At 40.5% G+C, this 17,280-nt stretch overlaps 1 protein-coding gene and 1 long non-coding RNA gene across 2 annotated transcripts in view; one reads left to right on the top strand and one right to left on the bottom strand.

The window, feature by feature from the left end:
• mmp24 (matrix metallopeptidase 24) overlaps window positions 1-1,268 on the top strand; it is a 70,918-nt gene extending 69,650 nt beyond the window's left edge. Inside the window, exon 10 of the mRNA XM_085776759.1 lies at window positions 134-1,268. Within this exon, the coding sequence (XP_085632885.1) occupies window positions 134-498 (365 nt within the window). The 3' untranslated portion in view covers window positions 499-1,268. The remainder of the gene's footprint in view (window positions 1-133) is intronic.
• A 9,573-nt stretch (window positions 1,269-10,841) lies between these two features.
• On the bottom strand, window positions 10,842-15,868 carry LOC146987549 (uncharacterized). Its single transcript, XR_015035930.1, has 3 exons — window positions 15,728-15,868; window positions 11,664-11,784; window positions 10,842-11,438 (listed from the first exon to the last, which is right to left on the bottom strand). It is a non-coding gene; the product is annotated as an uncharacterized LOC146987549 (long non-coding RNA).
• Window positions 15,869-17,280: the final 1,412 nt, after the last annotated feature.

The raw sequence follows: 17,280 nt of genomic DNA, 5'->3' as shown, positions 1-17,280 counted from the left end.
AGACACAATATTTCCTGTAACGTAAATTAGAGAATTTATTCAGTAATTAACCCATTAATATCCTTTTTTCTTCACTTACCTTATCCCCCCACCCCCTCATTTCCCCTGTCCCTGTCATCCTCCCCCCCCTCAGACTACACCTACTTCTACAAGGGGAAGGAGTACTGGAAGTTCGACAACCAGAAGCTGACCGTGGAGCCTGGATATCCGAAGTCCATCCTGCGTGACTGGATGGGCTGCGACCAATCAGAGATGGAGCGTTCTGGTGGCACCGGTAACCGCGGCGATCGGCAACTGCCTCTGGACGACGTGGACATCATGGTGACCATCAACGACGTCCCGACGACGGTCAACGCCATCGCCGTTGTGATCCCATGTATCCTGTCTCTGTGCATCCTGGTGCTCGTGTACACGATTTTCCAGTTTAAGAACAAAGGGGTGCAGCAGAACACCATGACGCAACACTACTACAAATACCCCGTTCAGGAGTGGGTATGACAGGCGACGGCCCTTTGAAAAGGTCAAAGTTCATGGGTTGAGTGGTCGTCAGGTTGTTAGCTAGCTGATGTTGGCTGAAGGCCAGGAACTAATGGCACAGGACAACGAAAAGTCAGTACTGACTCATGCCGATTGGCTAGCGAGGGACTGGTGCCTGAAGATTCGTGACTTTGCCAAGAAGCGAAAAAACAAACAGAACAAACACTCCTGGAGGATCTGATTGGCTGACGACACACTAACAGCAGATTTGTCAGCCTAGCTCGCTCGACATCTTCTCTGGCCAAGTGAGATGTGGCCTCATGAGCGACACTGACCTTTGACCTTTAAACACTTCTTCTGCAACAACACAAACAACTCCTTCTCAGTGAAAATAAAAGAAAGAGGACGAGGAGCAGAACAAGCTCCTCTAAGCCAGACAACCACTTCCAAGTCTGTTCTGACAACAGCTTGTACACGTGAACTACTTAGACTGTCGAGTCAGACAAAAAAATTACGGAAAAAAAAGAGAAAAGAAATGAGAAAAAAGAAATGGTTTAAAAATATCAAACTTGAAGATAAATGTAGGTAGAAAGGCCATAACAAAAAGAAAACCAAGGATCTCTCCGTGGATTAACTGAATTCTGTTTCATTTATTTTCAGTTCTTTGGAGATGTAAAACTGTGGAAGAGGACCTTTTTCTCTCTTTTCTCACCAAACACGACAAGAACATCCTCATTATCATGAATTCAGACACCGCTCCCCTCACTTCAACCAGTCAGACAAATGTTGTTGTTTTTCAAAGCTGTTGATCTGCACAGCCTGGACACAGAGAGTTTTTTTCAGACGTAGAATAGTGAGTCATCGGCGTATAACAATAAAGCAGATGAACACAACAGTTCGTCGACTTCCTTTCAGTCTCAACGCATCTGCTCATATTTAACCATCTGTAGATGAGCAGTGCCCACATTCATCCAGCTGCTCAATTTAAATAATAATTAAGTAAAACTCCCACTCGTCAGCCTCGGTAGAAAGAGAGGGAGCTCCAAAGGTGAGCTCACTGCGTCTGAGACATGTTTTCAATGTCATTATGATGAAGGTTACATCAGCTCAAGCTGTGTTTCTTATTTTTTTGTTATTGTTGTCGTTTTACTACTAGAATTTTCAGTTTTACCACTACAGAACAGATGAGATTTAATATCAAGTTATATGAAAACAGCACACAACAGCTGCCAGTTTATATGACGATATAATATAACAAGTCCTTCACAACACATTTATTCAACCTGTACTGAGCGGATCGATTTTCTTATTACCTGAGGTGGTTTGAGTCTTCCCAAAGACAAAACCTCAAACTCTCAACGTTCTGTCTTTTGTATAGGTTTTGTGCAGATGTTCTTTCCAGGTGTGTAACCGACTTCATCTGCGTTGATTAAGACGAGGCTTTAGCAGGTTTTTCAATCACTATAGCACTGAAGCTGTGTCTTACAGTAACCTATGATTTGACTTTTATAGAAATATTATAGGATTTTCTTTGTGTTTCAGCCAGTTGCTTACCTATTTCATTTCTATTCATACACTTTGAATATATTAGATTGTTGTGTTTATTTCTACTTGAGTTTTCTTAATTGCAATTTTTAGCAGCTCAATAATTCCGTGGCCCAGAGCTGAAGAACGGTGGACACACTTGGAAAAGTGCAGTAAAGGAGGAAATAAAGAAAAAAGAGGCAGAGAGGGTTTGAATACAGGGAGATAGAGAGAGGAGGTGGGTGGGGGGGTTGTACAGAGGATATATGTGGGACTGAATTAGTATTCTGTCCTTGGCTGCAGCAACATCGACCAGGCTTAATGAAGTTACTTCTGTTCACAGAGCTCTAATAGGAGCTACTCGCCCTCCACATCCCTCGCTTTAATCCCACTGTCCTCCCTCTGTATTTTCTCACTGTCCTCTTGTAATTCTGCCCCCGTCCATCTGGCCTCTTGTCTTTCAACCGCTTCACTCTCTCCGCCCATCTAATCTTTTCCCTCCATCTGTGCTGCCCTCTCCCTCTTTACTTACCTCCTCTTTCTTTATGTCCTTTGTTAGGTCAAGTTTTGTTTGTTATCAATCTGACTGCTCTATGCTTCATTATTAATTGATAAAGAGCTTTTATTATGTTTCCAACATTTTTGAAAATGCAAAATTTTCTTCAGGTCTCTAAATCATCAGCTCTTCCCACATGGAGCGATTGGTTGGCACATTAAACAACTTGTGTTGCCACATGAGGTAAAACTGAGACTGAGAAAGTATATGTTTGTCAGTTACATCAATTCAAATGTTTTTAACCACAACAACCTATTCAAAAAGAGATCTTAATATAAAATATATTTGATTCAAATAGTTCAGAGAACGGTCACGTTTCCACTCTTGAAAACTTAGATTAAATAGAACTAATCAACCACATTTTCCCTTTGATTATTTACCAGCAGCATGTGACAGGTTTCCCTGTTTATATTTATGTATTTATACTTTGCTGTCAATATGTAAAGCTACAATGCTCTGCAGGAGAAACCTGTCAGACCAAATCAGACCGATGTTTCATTATCTTGATTATTATTTGTGCTGCAAAAGAGCCTTTTTGGAAATTAGTCAAAGTTAACTAAACCCTCGTGTCTCTTCATTTGTAGCTTTAAATCTGCACAGGTCAGTATGTTGGACTTAATCTTTTCTCAATACTTCGTACAACTCCATCGGTTTCTCTGTGTCGTGACTCGCTTAGTGTGCTGTCGTTTTGCACCGATGCACAAATAGTAAAGCAGCAATAAATGTTAAATGTTATGACCACAAAGCAGATGTTCAGAATAGATGAGGATCCCTCCGCGAAGAGACACAAATGAGGTGAAGAGAATAATTCAGACCGATTCCACTGATTTGAATCTAATGCAAAATTCAAATCTCCTGAAACAGCAGCAGCCCCGCAGCAGCTTTATCTGAACACACACACAAACTCCTCATTTAAATGTCATTAACTTCCTAATGTGAGTCAGAACGATTCATTCAGAGGCCGTTCAGCTCCCCAGAGGGGATCTGGAGTCCCACCCCACCCTCGTCTCTAACCCACCACCTCAGGCCGCGAGTCGCTGACACAGGGCAGCTCAGGGTCACTGTCTGTCCAGGTGGTCGCCATGACTACTGTTCCTGAAAGAGTTTATAACTTAAGAGTCCATACAGTATGTACATTCACATTGATGATGCAGTCGGTTCTTGACATACCTCTACCTCCCCCTCCTCTCTCTCTCTTGTTCTCATTCCCTCAGCTTTGTACCTTATTCACCAACCGCTCTGTCCTCCAGTAATTGAATGTGTTCTCGCCGCACATCCTCGCAATTACTCACCGCCGCCGTCAACAGCGGTTCAGCACACGCAGCGCTCAGCACAAATCGATGTCGTTCAGCTTCCTGCGGGGCAATATCTTTTTGACCGGGAGGAAAACATGCATTTGTTCCTCGGGGGGTGTACAATAAACACAGAGCAAGACTTTCTGCTCCTTTTAACCTAAACGTCTGTGTTACAGCGGACTGACTCTCTCTGATGGAGCGGGGTGGAAACATGAATGTCATTCGGAGGAAAATTGCAGCTGCATCAGACTTGTCATTCTCATTGTGTTTTCTAGTGAGATGGTCTGGGCAGGGTTAAAACCTGCAATGTCATCCCTGAGTCAAGTAAAAAAAAAAAATAGCTGTTATACGTTATAATAACCACACATTATCAAGCATTAGGTAACATTATTAAATGCTTAATTTGTCTTTTATAAAGCATTCTTCCTACAATGAAACAAATTAGGATGTTAAATAATAAACACAATTATACATGTTTAACTCTTGATTAATAAACTCACCTATAATAAAACATTAGATACACTCCCTAACCATTAGTGCATGTCTAAACCCTTGTATGTAGTGTAATGCAGCATATATGTTCATCTAAAATGTTTATTAATCACTTACTGACACTTCATAGATAATCTTATGAAACCCTGGCATCTCCTAAATAACTGGTTCGTAATTGATATAACACCGGATTTATAAAAGCTGAATCCATCAGTTATTAAGAAAAGGGGGGGGGAAAGCAATCATTAAAAGTGGTTTGATGAGCTTATTAGTGTTAAAGATTTGTAGCAGTGTTTATAAATTACACACTAATTAGTATCAATGTAGGAAGAACACTTTAAAATGATGATGAAGTGCGTAATAATGTTTACTGATGGATTATAGTGTATAGTTATTTTAATTGGTAGGCTACTAAATGCTTTTTTTTTTTGGATGGATGGATGTCCTTCATTCAAAACTCAACAATGATAAAACTGCTTAATGAAAATCTGTCTGATTCTCGATATGAGCAGATTATTAGAGATCTAGATTGCAAAAATGGGATTCAGCTGCCGGGGAAGCGACGTTCATCTGGAGTTATGAGGATGATAACGGCATCGAGTTGAGCTGGGCTGACGTCTCTGTGCCGTCTGTAGCTTCCTGACGTTCCACCTGTCTGTCGGCTCTTCATTTCTTATCTGAGACAGAAACTGAGGGAGGAGAAAAAAAAAAAGGAAGTAGAAGTTAACATGCTGGTCACCGGCCACGCGACGCTGGTTCAGTCTGTAAATATGTCGTAGAGCTCCAGTTGAGCTTGTGCTGCAGGTTTAACGTGGGCTCAGTGTTTGGTTATAGCTGTGATGTAAAGGAGGGGTGTGAGGTGGGTTATGGGAATAACAACAATAATAATAATCTACTGGTTCCTTTTGCTCACACTCATTGGTGTTCACTCATCATGTGACTGACATAAGTGGAAATAACTGAATGTTTATTACTGAGGTCAGTGTTGCGTTCATGTACTCTACTGTGTTCTACTGTGCTGTGCTGTGCAGATCAGACTTATCGGGGATTAAGTGCCTTGCTCCCGGGCACTTCAGCAGTAGAAGTCAAAGTTGAGAGATGCTCATTTTTACAGCAGCGTCAAGACGCCAACTCTTCTCTCTGATTGGTCACTTGATTTTTGAACACCGCCCCAATGACGATGAATGACTCCTGTTTTTACATCATCCCCATTAGGCTGTAGTGTTTATTTATATAGAGAAGGACATTAAGTGGAGGTTTAAAAGTAAAGCAGAGTTTACATAAGGAGATTTTAACAGGGAGGGGGGTGAGCAGGTAAAACTTTAGTCTCCATCATATGTTCACTAAAAAATAAAAAATAAAAACTGTCCATAGATCCATTTAGATCATATGTTGTGTACTAAAGTGACCTCCCCCCTCCTCTTTTAGAAGAGTCTGTATATACTAGTATGTGCTGAGATTTACAGAAGAATAGCAGTTTACAAAGTGCAGTGTATTTCAGCAGATGTCTGTGGAAAAAAGGACAAAGGTACTTGAAAAAGACGTAGTGGTGGTTTGCATCGTCGTTTACTCATATTACTTATGGACACTCACACATTAAGACAAAATATATGTAAACATGAGATTTTCAGAGCGTGTGGTGGACGGCGTCTGTCCGTGCATCCACCACGCAGCCTCTGTCTGTACCTTATTTATTCTACTGTACTTTTCACAGAGGGCGAAGGGTCCTCTGAACATTTGCCTCTTTTATGGCTGTTGTGTGCAGACCTGGGACAAACTGAGTCGTCTCTGCTGCTGCCGCTGTCGTCGTCGTTGGATTTTTATCTGCCTCTTGAGTGCAGAGCTGCCAAAACCCCCCAAACCCCAGTCATCATAGTCACTGTGTCCACTCCACACCACTGACTGTGCAGACACCGTGTGAGCACTACACATTCAGCTCAAAAGGAGGAAGTGAGGGACACAGGCTAGCAGATAGGTTCAATAAACTACAGCATAGAGAAAAAAAAGAAAAGAAAAGAGTCTATACGAAATGCAGAGATGTGGAGAAGCAGAGCAGCCGATCTCTGCTCAGAGCTCCGTGTCATTTTGTCCCAGGTCTGGTGTTGCTCTGGTGGGTTTGGACAACAGTGAGTTGCCTTTAAAGGTCGACTTAGCTCTGTGATTACGCCGCTTCCAAACACTTGTCAGAGATGGTGCATCTGTGCATGACGGCAAGTTACAAAACAACATCATTACAGCCATAAAATAACAGGAATCAATCTTTCAGGTTCTGGAGGGCAGAGCTGCTCTGGATGTAAAAACAACACTATACTTTATTGGTCCTATAGTTTCTTAATACTGCACATTCTTTAAGTTTACATCTCAATAAATAGACAATAGCATTAAATTCTAATTCATCTCAGTAGTCAGAGACTGTAACTGTCACCAGACCACTCTCTTCTCTCAAGGAAATTATAAAACAACTTCTGTCTTAAAGCAGTAGTCAGATGTCCACAGTTTCTTTTCTGTAATATTTTCCCCTGTGCATAATATCCAGTAACAAGAGTAAAGCACAGAGTTTATCTGAAGTTAATGTCTGAGTTTAACAAGACTTCAAATGTCTCTTTTACCTCATGATTCTGTTGTTGTTTTAATGTCTCTCTTTGTGAGTATTTGTGAAAAAACAAATTCACATGGAGCATTTGTGTCTCATCACATCACAGACGCCCCGGGGGCAGGTGTAAGACGACAGTCTGGTTTCTTAATGTGTCTGTGCAGAATATAATGAAGCTGCTATAGCGTGCTGTGAGCTCAACAGTAAACATTTTTCATTAACTTAGACTCATATAAATGTAATGTATAAATTTACCACACAGAGCAGAGGCGATGGATTCTCTTCCCCATCACTTACAACCTGTTGCAGTATTCACATGGACCTGAAACTTAAAGGTCCATACAGAGTGACAGTAGATGTGTAGTGTTTTTGTTTTTTTTTGTAGTGTGATTATAGTCATAGAAAAGAGGGTCGGAGCCTCCTGTCTTCTGATTGGCTGAGACTGACCTGTTGTAGCGCCCAAGACAGAGAGAGGAAATATAAAAAATACACTTAACTAGTTTTCTGGTTTGTTGAATCACAAATCTATCTTTCAAAATAAAAGACCAGTAAAGTATGGAACACAGGACCTTAAAATAAATGTGTTGTAAATCTTACTTTAATGAACCTGACACCGCTTTGCTCAAATTTCAACTCTTTCTCATTTCCCCGTTGCCCACTGAGATTAAAACACACATTCGCTTCCACAGCTAAAAATTCATTTTTCACAACTTTAAATGTTTCAGTGCAAATTTCAGCTCGAACCGGTCTCTGACAGATGCTGCTGTGAATTTGGGGGCGTGGTTTCACAGGGCTAAGTCGTCCTTTAACTTGCCTGTTGTTGCCTTTAATTTCTAATGTTCTCTTTTCTTAAAAAAACAAAACAAATATATACGTAGGTGAATAAAAACATATCAGAGGTAGTCTTGGAAGACTTTTTGAAGTAACAAGATATATTGAAGTTCTTTGGATAATATCACAGCTACTACTACTACTACTTGTAGGGAGATTTTATCAGATATAGCTTTAAGAGAGATTCGATTCCGTTTGTTTTTCTTATGAAGAAGATGTTTTCTGTAAATACATGATTTTTGTTTGGTTTTTGGGTTTTTGATGAAATGGGTTGATTATAAAATCAAAATGAAAAAAATCTGATCTTGGCTCACCTCTTTACATTTACAAACTGATGCACCCTTTGGTTTGTGGATTTTTTTATAGAGTCATCATAACAAATGTCGGATATCAAATATCAGCTCATGTAAATAAAAAGACCAACAAAGGCTTTTTGAAAAGTTTTGTATTTTTGTTTCCCTCTCTCTTATTTAAGACGATCATCTTTTGCACATGATGTTTTTATGACGATGCTTATATTGCATATAGGCATGTTTAATGACTTGAGAAGATTCAATTTATTTCTAAGCAGAGAAAGATTTATTATTTAAAATGTTAACATGACTGGAACACAAAGGTTTTGGTTCTTTTTTTTCTGTTTGGTTCAGTTTTACTGTCCCATGCCAATTATATACAAATAACACAATGTTCTGTTAACAATGAAATGTCAATAAAAGTGAAAACTTAATTGTCTAACTCTTGTTTTTCTTTGGTGATTCTACACAGCTGCTGTACAGTCATATCCTGCAGGTTTGGCCTTATTCCAAAACATGTCTCACTGTTTCTTGTTTATCGATGCATGTAAAACTTTTTCCCTGGACTCATCACTCTGTGGTGTTTTGACAGTCTAAAGCATTAAAGTCCCATGTAGGGGGGGAACCCACTGTGAAGGTGAGCTGGTGGAGCTGCAGCACCGACTGTAACACGCAGCTCACTGAGGCGGTGACGGCGCCAAAAAGCCCTTCAGCCTCTTTTTTCCCATAATAACAGTCATGGATTAGATTGAAAATTACTTGTGGTTGTTGTTAAGGTTAAATTAAGTACTTCTTCAACATTTCTGTTGTCATGGTTACATTATATTGTTAATAGAAACAACATAGGCCACAATATAAAGACCTGTCACCTGGTTAAGTGTAAACTGCTCCTTTTACGTGACCGTCAATTTTTGTGAATGATTAATGATCATATTCACTTTTCATTAGTGTGTAACATAATAACACATGTAAGAGTCTATGAGTCACACTTATATAACAATATATAGTATGTATTTAGATTTTACCAGTAAAAATCGACTATGCTCATGCTTATATTGTACACATACATGATGGATATTCATAACAAATCCCTTTGACGTTAATATTATAGTATGTGTAAATCTAAAAGACAGACATGTAGCCTATGTTTAAAATTAAAAATAAAAACATAGGCTATGAGCATACAGCTATGATATGATAAAAAATGAATAACTTGAAACTTTTCCATATACAGTATGCGCATGTATGTTATAAAATGATGTCCTATTATATATCATATTATATCCCCTTACGTGTGACATATATGGTACTGGTAACATCTTACTTGATACAGGGCCATAGTATATGTCATTTATTTCATTTCCATATTTGTTCTCTTTGTGTGATGCAAGAGGAAACTTAAAGTGCCTCTCTATTGAGTCTGAGCTACAAGATGCTGATGTTTTCTACTGCTCAGCTGTTTTCCTCCTCAAAAAGAAGAAACAACGTCTATATTTCATAGTTGTGGGGCTGATTCTAAATGAATTTCTGCAGCTCCATTAACAGTTTGTGGGCGTCTGTGAGATCATGTGTAGTACAACTCCACCAGATGTGCATCATAAATCTGCCTGGTGGCATTTTGCTGAAATGTCTCCTCAGGGATCGATATGCGGCTGGTGAAACTACCTGCCTGCTGATGGGTCTGGATGCGTGAGGACCGACACCGTCCAACACCATCTTAGCCTCATTGCAGTTTAATGTGCTCTCTGCAGTTTTCATCGGGACATTTTGTGTCTTTTGCTGTGGACAAATGGATCAGTCGCATTTGCTGTCTCATAGATTTCATGTAATTGTTCTAAATGGGTCAATGCATCATCATTTAGCACAGTTAAAGGAGCCCTGTGGAGGTTTGTGACCACGCGTGTCTACACACAGCCATGGTTTGATGAGTCGGCCCAATAATGTTTGCTCTGCCAGAGACAGGGGACACATGGGGACACACAAGAGCACCCAGAGACACACACAGGAACCCAAAGACAGACAGAGACACACAGGGACACAGGACTTCATCACCAAGGTCATAAAAATAGCATCACAACTTTAGTTTCTTATCTCGTTACGGCCTTAATCAGAGATGAAGGAAAAATCAATACACCAAAGCATTACAATATTTTCTGTAGCCATAATATATCGATACACAGGCACCCAAGTATCGATTTGTTATGATGTAAATTGAAAATATGAATTTAAGTTTGGTATTACAGTACCTCTGATGGCTGTTTTTCAGAGTAAAAAAGTTATATAGTGAAATGAACAGACTATATTTTTATTGGAACATTCATTAACAGTCAGCCAACCAGAAGACAGACTTAGATCCTCCTCTCTTCTGATTGGCTGTCACCAACCTGTGGTTATTAGAGCTCCACTGAGAAGCTGAGAGAGGAGATGGTGTGTACAGTGTGGCTTTTTCTTCCCCTTGTGTTTCTTGTCTGTCTCCTCTGTCACTCATGTTTTCTGGGGCGTGGCTTCCTGTTGACTCCGCCTTCTTTTGGCCTGCAACCGATCCTTCCCACCTGCATCCAAGCTGGTTCATCAGCTCACCTGACCACCACAGTATTTGAACCCCAACTCTTCATCCCATCTGTCTGTTTAGTGTTTACCCTCCATGGCAGCAGAACACTTGACCACTAGTCTTGGTAATATTCAAGTGAACTTAACTTTCCTGATCTTTGAGCTTGAAAATGGGTTTTCATATCTTCTCATGGATCAGCACTTCAGATAAAACACCGAAAGGCAACATGGGCTTTTAAACATTTTAATTTCAATGTTCACAATCCACACACAACTCAAGATAGCAAATTTGGCTCAAATCCAAATCTGAGTAAATTAGTTTGGTGAAATGTTAGCGGAGGATTTTAATCAGCCACAGGGCAAACGTTGAAGAAATCATGAAACACAGTCGTCAGTGACCGTCACAGCTGTTACTTTGTGCACCAGCAGCGTTTCTAACACGTCGATCCTGCCTAGGAAAAAGCAAATACATGCGGACGAGTTCAAGAGCAGCGCACACACATGTCAGTTTATAGAGAATGTGGTTGTAACAGACGCCACTTTCATCCTCATCCTAATTACTAACACAACAGACTCTCCTACTGACGTCCTCCACAGAGCAGCAGCACACAGGCTTCATTTTGATTTTCCGTGGACCATGAGTATACAATCTGGCCCAGAGGTCACAGGACAACAACCTGAACCCCACACGCTTCTCCACCTTCTGCTCCATCATCACGATGTCGGATCAGGACCAATTCAGTACCAGTTGGTGCACGAGATCATGAAACACATGTTGTCCACCTGCTTGTTTCCCATCCTGCACTGAGGCAGCTCTGCTCCGGGGTCTGCGGAGAAAAGGTACGTTGCAGTACATGTTTTTTGAAACGGTTTCGAGTACAAAAAGGTTGGTAATGATGATCTCATCAAACTTATTTTCTACTTGGTTGTTGGTGAATAGTATTTAAATTATGCAACATGTTTTACGTTGTTTGTTTTTTATAAACTTGTCATAATCTTATTGTCACGTCTTCTGTGAAATCGACTCACAGAAGCAGTGAAGGGAAAACTACCTTCAGACTGTTTAGAGTCTGCAGCTGCAGACTGCTGCGGCTTCTCCCTCCTGTCCTCTCTCTCCTCGGCCTTCGTCTCATGGCTTTGGTCTCCCCCCATCATCAGCACGGCAAGATACACCTGAGAAAAAACACACAAACAGATACACACACATGAACACAGGAACAAGAGTCTAAATTTGGACCTGATTGTAACTGATCTACCTGCAGAAGAGTTCCTAGTCAGGGTAGTACTTTGTAAGGGTGTAGGAGCTTTGTGGGTGTGGTCTGCAGTGCTGAACGTTTCTGAGTGGTCAAGTAATCACAGAATTTGTCATGTGTAAAAGTTGCAGCTGTAAACTGACTTTGTTGTTTTGATTCCAGACCATAAACAAAATTAACTCCATGACTGTACTTGTACTACTACATTGTTTTTTGATGGTCACACACACACAGATGAAGACACAATGCCAGTCATAGTGTGAAACGACATGTTCTTGCTTTGACTGATTAATTGTAAATTGTTCTGCTTGCTTTTTGTGATTTCTGTTATTGTGCACTCGGCCCCATTGAGTTATAAATAAAGGTTTTGAATTGAATTGAATATTCTTTTAGTAGTTTATATATTCTTTAAATGTGGATTAAAAAGAGACTTTAAATTGTGAAAACACACATAAACTTAACTAGGTCTGGTCCTGACAACCTGAAGCTCCACAGGTGGAGAAGTCGGCTGCAGTCGTATGTGTGTGGTGGGAGATGAAACGAGATAGAAAGAGAGAGAGAGAGGGGAGAGTGAAAGTGGGTTGAGATGGAGAGATGATGATAGAGAGGAAAAGGAGGAGGACGAGGAGAGAGGGATCACAGCTTCCTCTGGTTATCAGCTCGGACATCTCTAATCCTGTCCAGAGTGATCCGTCCTGGACGCCAATCCAATCAAACACAACACAATCAGTCGGGCAGACACGACTGATGGGATCATTTTACTCTGCTTAACACGTTACACGATCGCCACGCGAGCCCCTGAAAGCTTTCCCGATGGTCTGTAATGCATGCTGGGAAATTACACATGACGACAGGGGCTTTTAGACGCTATTTCCTCAGGACAAATGGAAACAGAGATGAAAACAGCCGTGCAGCTCCGTCTAGAAAAGCTGCAGCCAACGACCTGTTTATACCAATGTTTCGTCATAAAATTAAAAGACTAATGTCACAAAACAGATTAAATTAAATTACATTAAAAACAAAGAGATTTACTTTATTATCATGTGATTGGTTCTTAACTGTTTACCTGAGTAACAAGTAACAAATATCATATTATCAATTAATCCAAAGTTATACATTTATAATTGTGTTTATAAATTACATACTAATTATTATCAATGTAGGAGGAATGTTTTATGAATTAAGTAGGCCTATTTAATGCTTAACTAATGCAAAATAGTTGTTATGATATTAAGTGTGAAAAGAAAAGAAAAGAAAACTAATTTAAAAGGAGCTATAATTGAATTTTCAGATACTGCAGGTTGATGTCAGTGATTACAAAGCAGTATAATCGTTATTTATATTGATAATTTGTGTTTATATTGATTTCACATCATAAGAAATGTCTTAAACAACACAACTGCCATGGCCAAAGTCAATCACATGAGCAGTGGTTTAGAAAATGAACTTTCTCCGTCTGATCAGGTCGTTTTTATTTTGATCGTCTCTGTCTCTGATTTTGGACAAACGTGAAGAAAACGCTGCTGAATATTTACACTCTCCTAAACGCATGTTCGTCCTGGCTCAGTGACAAATGGAGAGCGTGAGCAGAGGTCAGTTCTCCGGTGGAGCTGACGGAGGCAGCGAAGCGAAGAGCTCGTCTTTTAAAATGAGGAATTAACGGCCTCTCAGATGTGGAGCGGCTCGGAGCCTCTGGCCTGAACCACCCAGCAATAACTTGTGATTATTTTCACATAAAAGTTAATTATGAGTCAAAAATTCACTCCGCGCCTCATCCACCATCAGAGGGGAGAGACCTGCAGCCAGAGCCGCATAAAACCAGAGCAGCAGAGTCAGTAAAATATCAGTCTGAGGCCTTCAACTGCCAGGATCCACCTCCGGGAGGAGCTTGAAACTGGACCTGAGCCTAAACCTGAACCTGAACCTGGACTTATGTGAACCTGGACTTGTGCTCTGGGTCTGAACCTGAGCCTGAACCCGGACCTGAAGCTTTTACCTGACACTGGATAAGAGTCTGGACCTGAATCGACTGAACCCTGGGTCGAGCTTGAACCGGAGACAGGACGTGGACCTGTCTGGATTTGAACCTGGATCTGAACTTTGCACTTTTCTATTATTTATATTTTTCTGAGTGCTTGTTTTCCATCTTTGTTCCTGTTTTGTTCTTCCCACTATGTTTCACTGTTTTACTGATCTGTAAACAAATTCATCTCAAGTGAGAATCTACTTGACAATAAAGCAGATTATGTTCAGCAGACTGCCAGCAGGATGTTACAGCCTTTATACCCGTGAGAAGAGCTAAACATTGTGTAAATAATTTGATCTTCAGTGATGGACGAGGTGCAGGATTCTTCGTTTTCTTCTCTTGTGAGTAAAATTAAGTTTATGTAGAAGAGAATCAGATTTGAACATGGAAGTTGTTTTTTATTAGATTTTCCAAACTGCTTAAACGGAGCATATCAGCGTTATAACAAGTTGTATATCTGAGATACACATGCTTCATTCATGAAACAGAAGAGCATCTCACTCAGCAGTGAGCACAGTGGCCGCCTCATCCCCCTCCAGCTGGAGAGAAGCTAAATATAGCTTCTCTCTCTCTCTCTCTCTGAAATTGTTTTGTTTTATCTCGAGCGCCTCCTCCTTGTCTCCACCACTGCCCTGCCCTCTCTCCATCTGGATATACACCAAGTCTGTCACTCCTCTCGACCCGTCGCTAAGCCTCCATGCGGCCCACAGTGAGCTCATCTGGGACCTCGGGAGTCGGTAGTTTGATTCCCAGGAGGAACGACCCTGAACGAGTCTCCACAGTTTTGTTTTCTCTTCTTTCAGTAAATGAAGCTCTTTAGTCATGAATGAGCTTCACTCACTGGTGTATAATTAAGATAAATAACCTCACACCAGCAGATTAATTGCAGCCTCTCTCTGCATTATTGATTGCATTCAATTTGAGTCACAGAGTCAGCCTCGGCTTTATTCCTCCTCCTTTGCTTTAAGACATTGGCATAACTAAATCAACAACGCCATACAAAGGAGCAACGATTAGTCCATCAATAGAAAATTTATCTGCAATTAATTCTATAATCTGATGATTAATGTTCGTTGTTTGCTGGTTCCTTCCAGCCTCTTCAATGTGTTTTTCTATAGGCTGTGATAAGAAACTGACAATCTCTGGGTGTATGGGGTAAAACAGGATTTTCAAAGATGACACCTTAGGATGTGGGACATTATGAGACGATGTCTCCCTATTTATGTGACAGGTCATAGAGAGAGCAACAAACTGACCAAGTAGGCTATGGAAATAATCAGCATAAATAGTCACTAAACAAATTTGTACAGTCAGGCCATGCCAAATCACTGCCTCACTGTTGTCCTTTTATATTATATTACTGGTAGCCTATATATTAGATATTATATTAGGCTATATTATTTTATAGGCTATACTATTTTTTTTAATATGGACAATATATTAATGATCATAGTATTAAGTCTCAGCAAGCAGAGACCCTCAGCTAACTACACCTATTTAAGATAAAATTGTGTATCATTTAGGGGTAGGTTTACTGTGAACTGATTAACTTGTTTACATTAATTTATTATATTTTACAATGGTGACAACATTTAGGCTACTTATGATGTTTAAGATGTAAACATTGGATCCACTTGCTCAAAGATGTCGAGCACCGAGCGTTTGACTTCACCTCTGAAAATATGACTGAAAATATCGGACATGTTTACAACAGTCGTAGCTCCGCCCACAGAGACAGAGAGGGAAAGACAGAGAGAGAGATGCCTGTGTGTGTTGTTGTTGTGTTTGTGTGTGAGGTGTCAGCTGCTGACAGGAACAGAAATTAATTTTACCCCACCTAATCGACCCCCACGTAGCCCACGAGACCCGTCCGTCTCTGTCGGCCGCCGGTTGCGATTAGTTTGCGGTGTTTCCAGGCAGAGTCTCCAAACAGACGTGTCGGCGAGGCGGCGAGGCGCGCAGATCGTCAGTGTGCGGACGGACCGCTCACTCTGCGCCCTGCACATTATTACACTGTAGTGATGTAGTCTAGTCTGGACCTTGTGTCACTCACTGAATCAGTCACAATGACTGTATTTTCAATTTCAACGTGTAGACATGTTATGATGCTTTCACACAGTGTTATTATTAGCTGTTATAGCTAGCAATAAACAAATAAATAAACAAACAGCAACAATAGCACAAAAATCAACCAACTCATAATCTGTGGTTGACATTGATAATGTCATTCCCAACTTTAAATTCTGAGTTTCGTGGTAAATGATTCGTTTATTTTCTGCTGTGTGTGATGTAAGGTGCAAAGTGAGCTGTTTATTTAACAAAAGCTGCAAATCTGCAGGTTCTTAACTTACAGCAGAAATAAACTTTTTTACATTGAAAGTAGGCTAACAGCTTTGGTCCCTGCAGCAAATTTCCTCCTTCATATGACTTAATATGATAAAGGCTTATATAACTGCGGACATGGTTGCTTTGAGTGACAGCCAATTCGTGTGCTTCAAACCAAAAGTTGACTAACAAGTGGAAGCATTCAGAATAAACATGGAAAATATAAGCAAAGAACAAAAGCAGTTCCCTGGTCTTTATATTAAATATATAAAACTGTTGGTGTCCTCATATACTTCATATTTTCTTTCTTCACGTATTGCATCAACACAACATAATCTATGCTGCCTGAAATAAAATTGTGACAATTGAATATTTAAATGCAGATTTTTATTTTAATTTTATTTAATTTTTTTCAGTGGAACAGAAAGTTGACCGGCAGCTACCACAGCAAATTTCATATTAAACAAGAAGAAGAAGAATGAAAATACTTAACTTATTAAAATTTCAAATTTTAAAAACAAGAGCTGGGATTTGTCCTACTGTGCCAAATCAACCAGCTGACAATAAGCTGCTACCATATCTCTCATACTGTGTCTGTATCTGGCTGTAAACACGTGCAGAATCAGAGAGGAGTGATGCTTCACACTTCACATACCCTCTCTTTGTCTCCTCCTCCGCTCTGGTTTGTCCTCCCCTCAACTCCCTCACCCCCCCCACCTGCCACGGTGACGTCACACAGGTGGCGAGCTAATGGAAGTATCAACAAACAAGACGTCACACGGAGGGGACGACGTGATTGGCCCGGGGCGTGGATCCCGGTGCTGCATACGGAGAGAGGAGGAGGATGCTGCAGTTGCTATGCAGGTTACTGGAGAGGGAAGACGGTTTGGAGTTTTTTTTTTTTTTTTTTTTTCCCTGATGTTTCCTTGTCTGTGGCTCACGCACGAGCACGGAGGCATCACGCACGCACTCACTAAGCATCTGGGGGGAAAACATCAGTGTTTGAGAAGCAGCTGAGGAGGCAGCATGAAAATACCTGATGGACTCAAACCAGCAGGAATATCA

This window comes from Trachurus japonicus, chromosome 5 (genome assembly GCF_045865225.1).
Source record: "Trachurus japonicus isolate A0001 chromosome 5, Traja_1.0".
In the NCBI taxonomy this organism is placed as follows: Eukaryota; Metazoa; Chordata; class Actinopteri; order Carangiformes; family Carangidae; genus Trachurus; species Trachurus japonicus.
The sequence above is the reverse complement of the archived record's forward strand: the minus strand, read 5'-3'. Positions and strand labels throughout refer to the sequence as shown.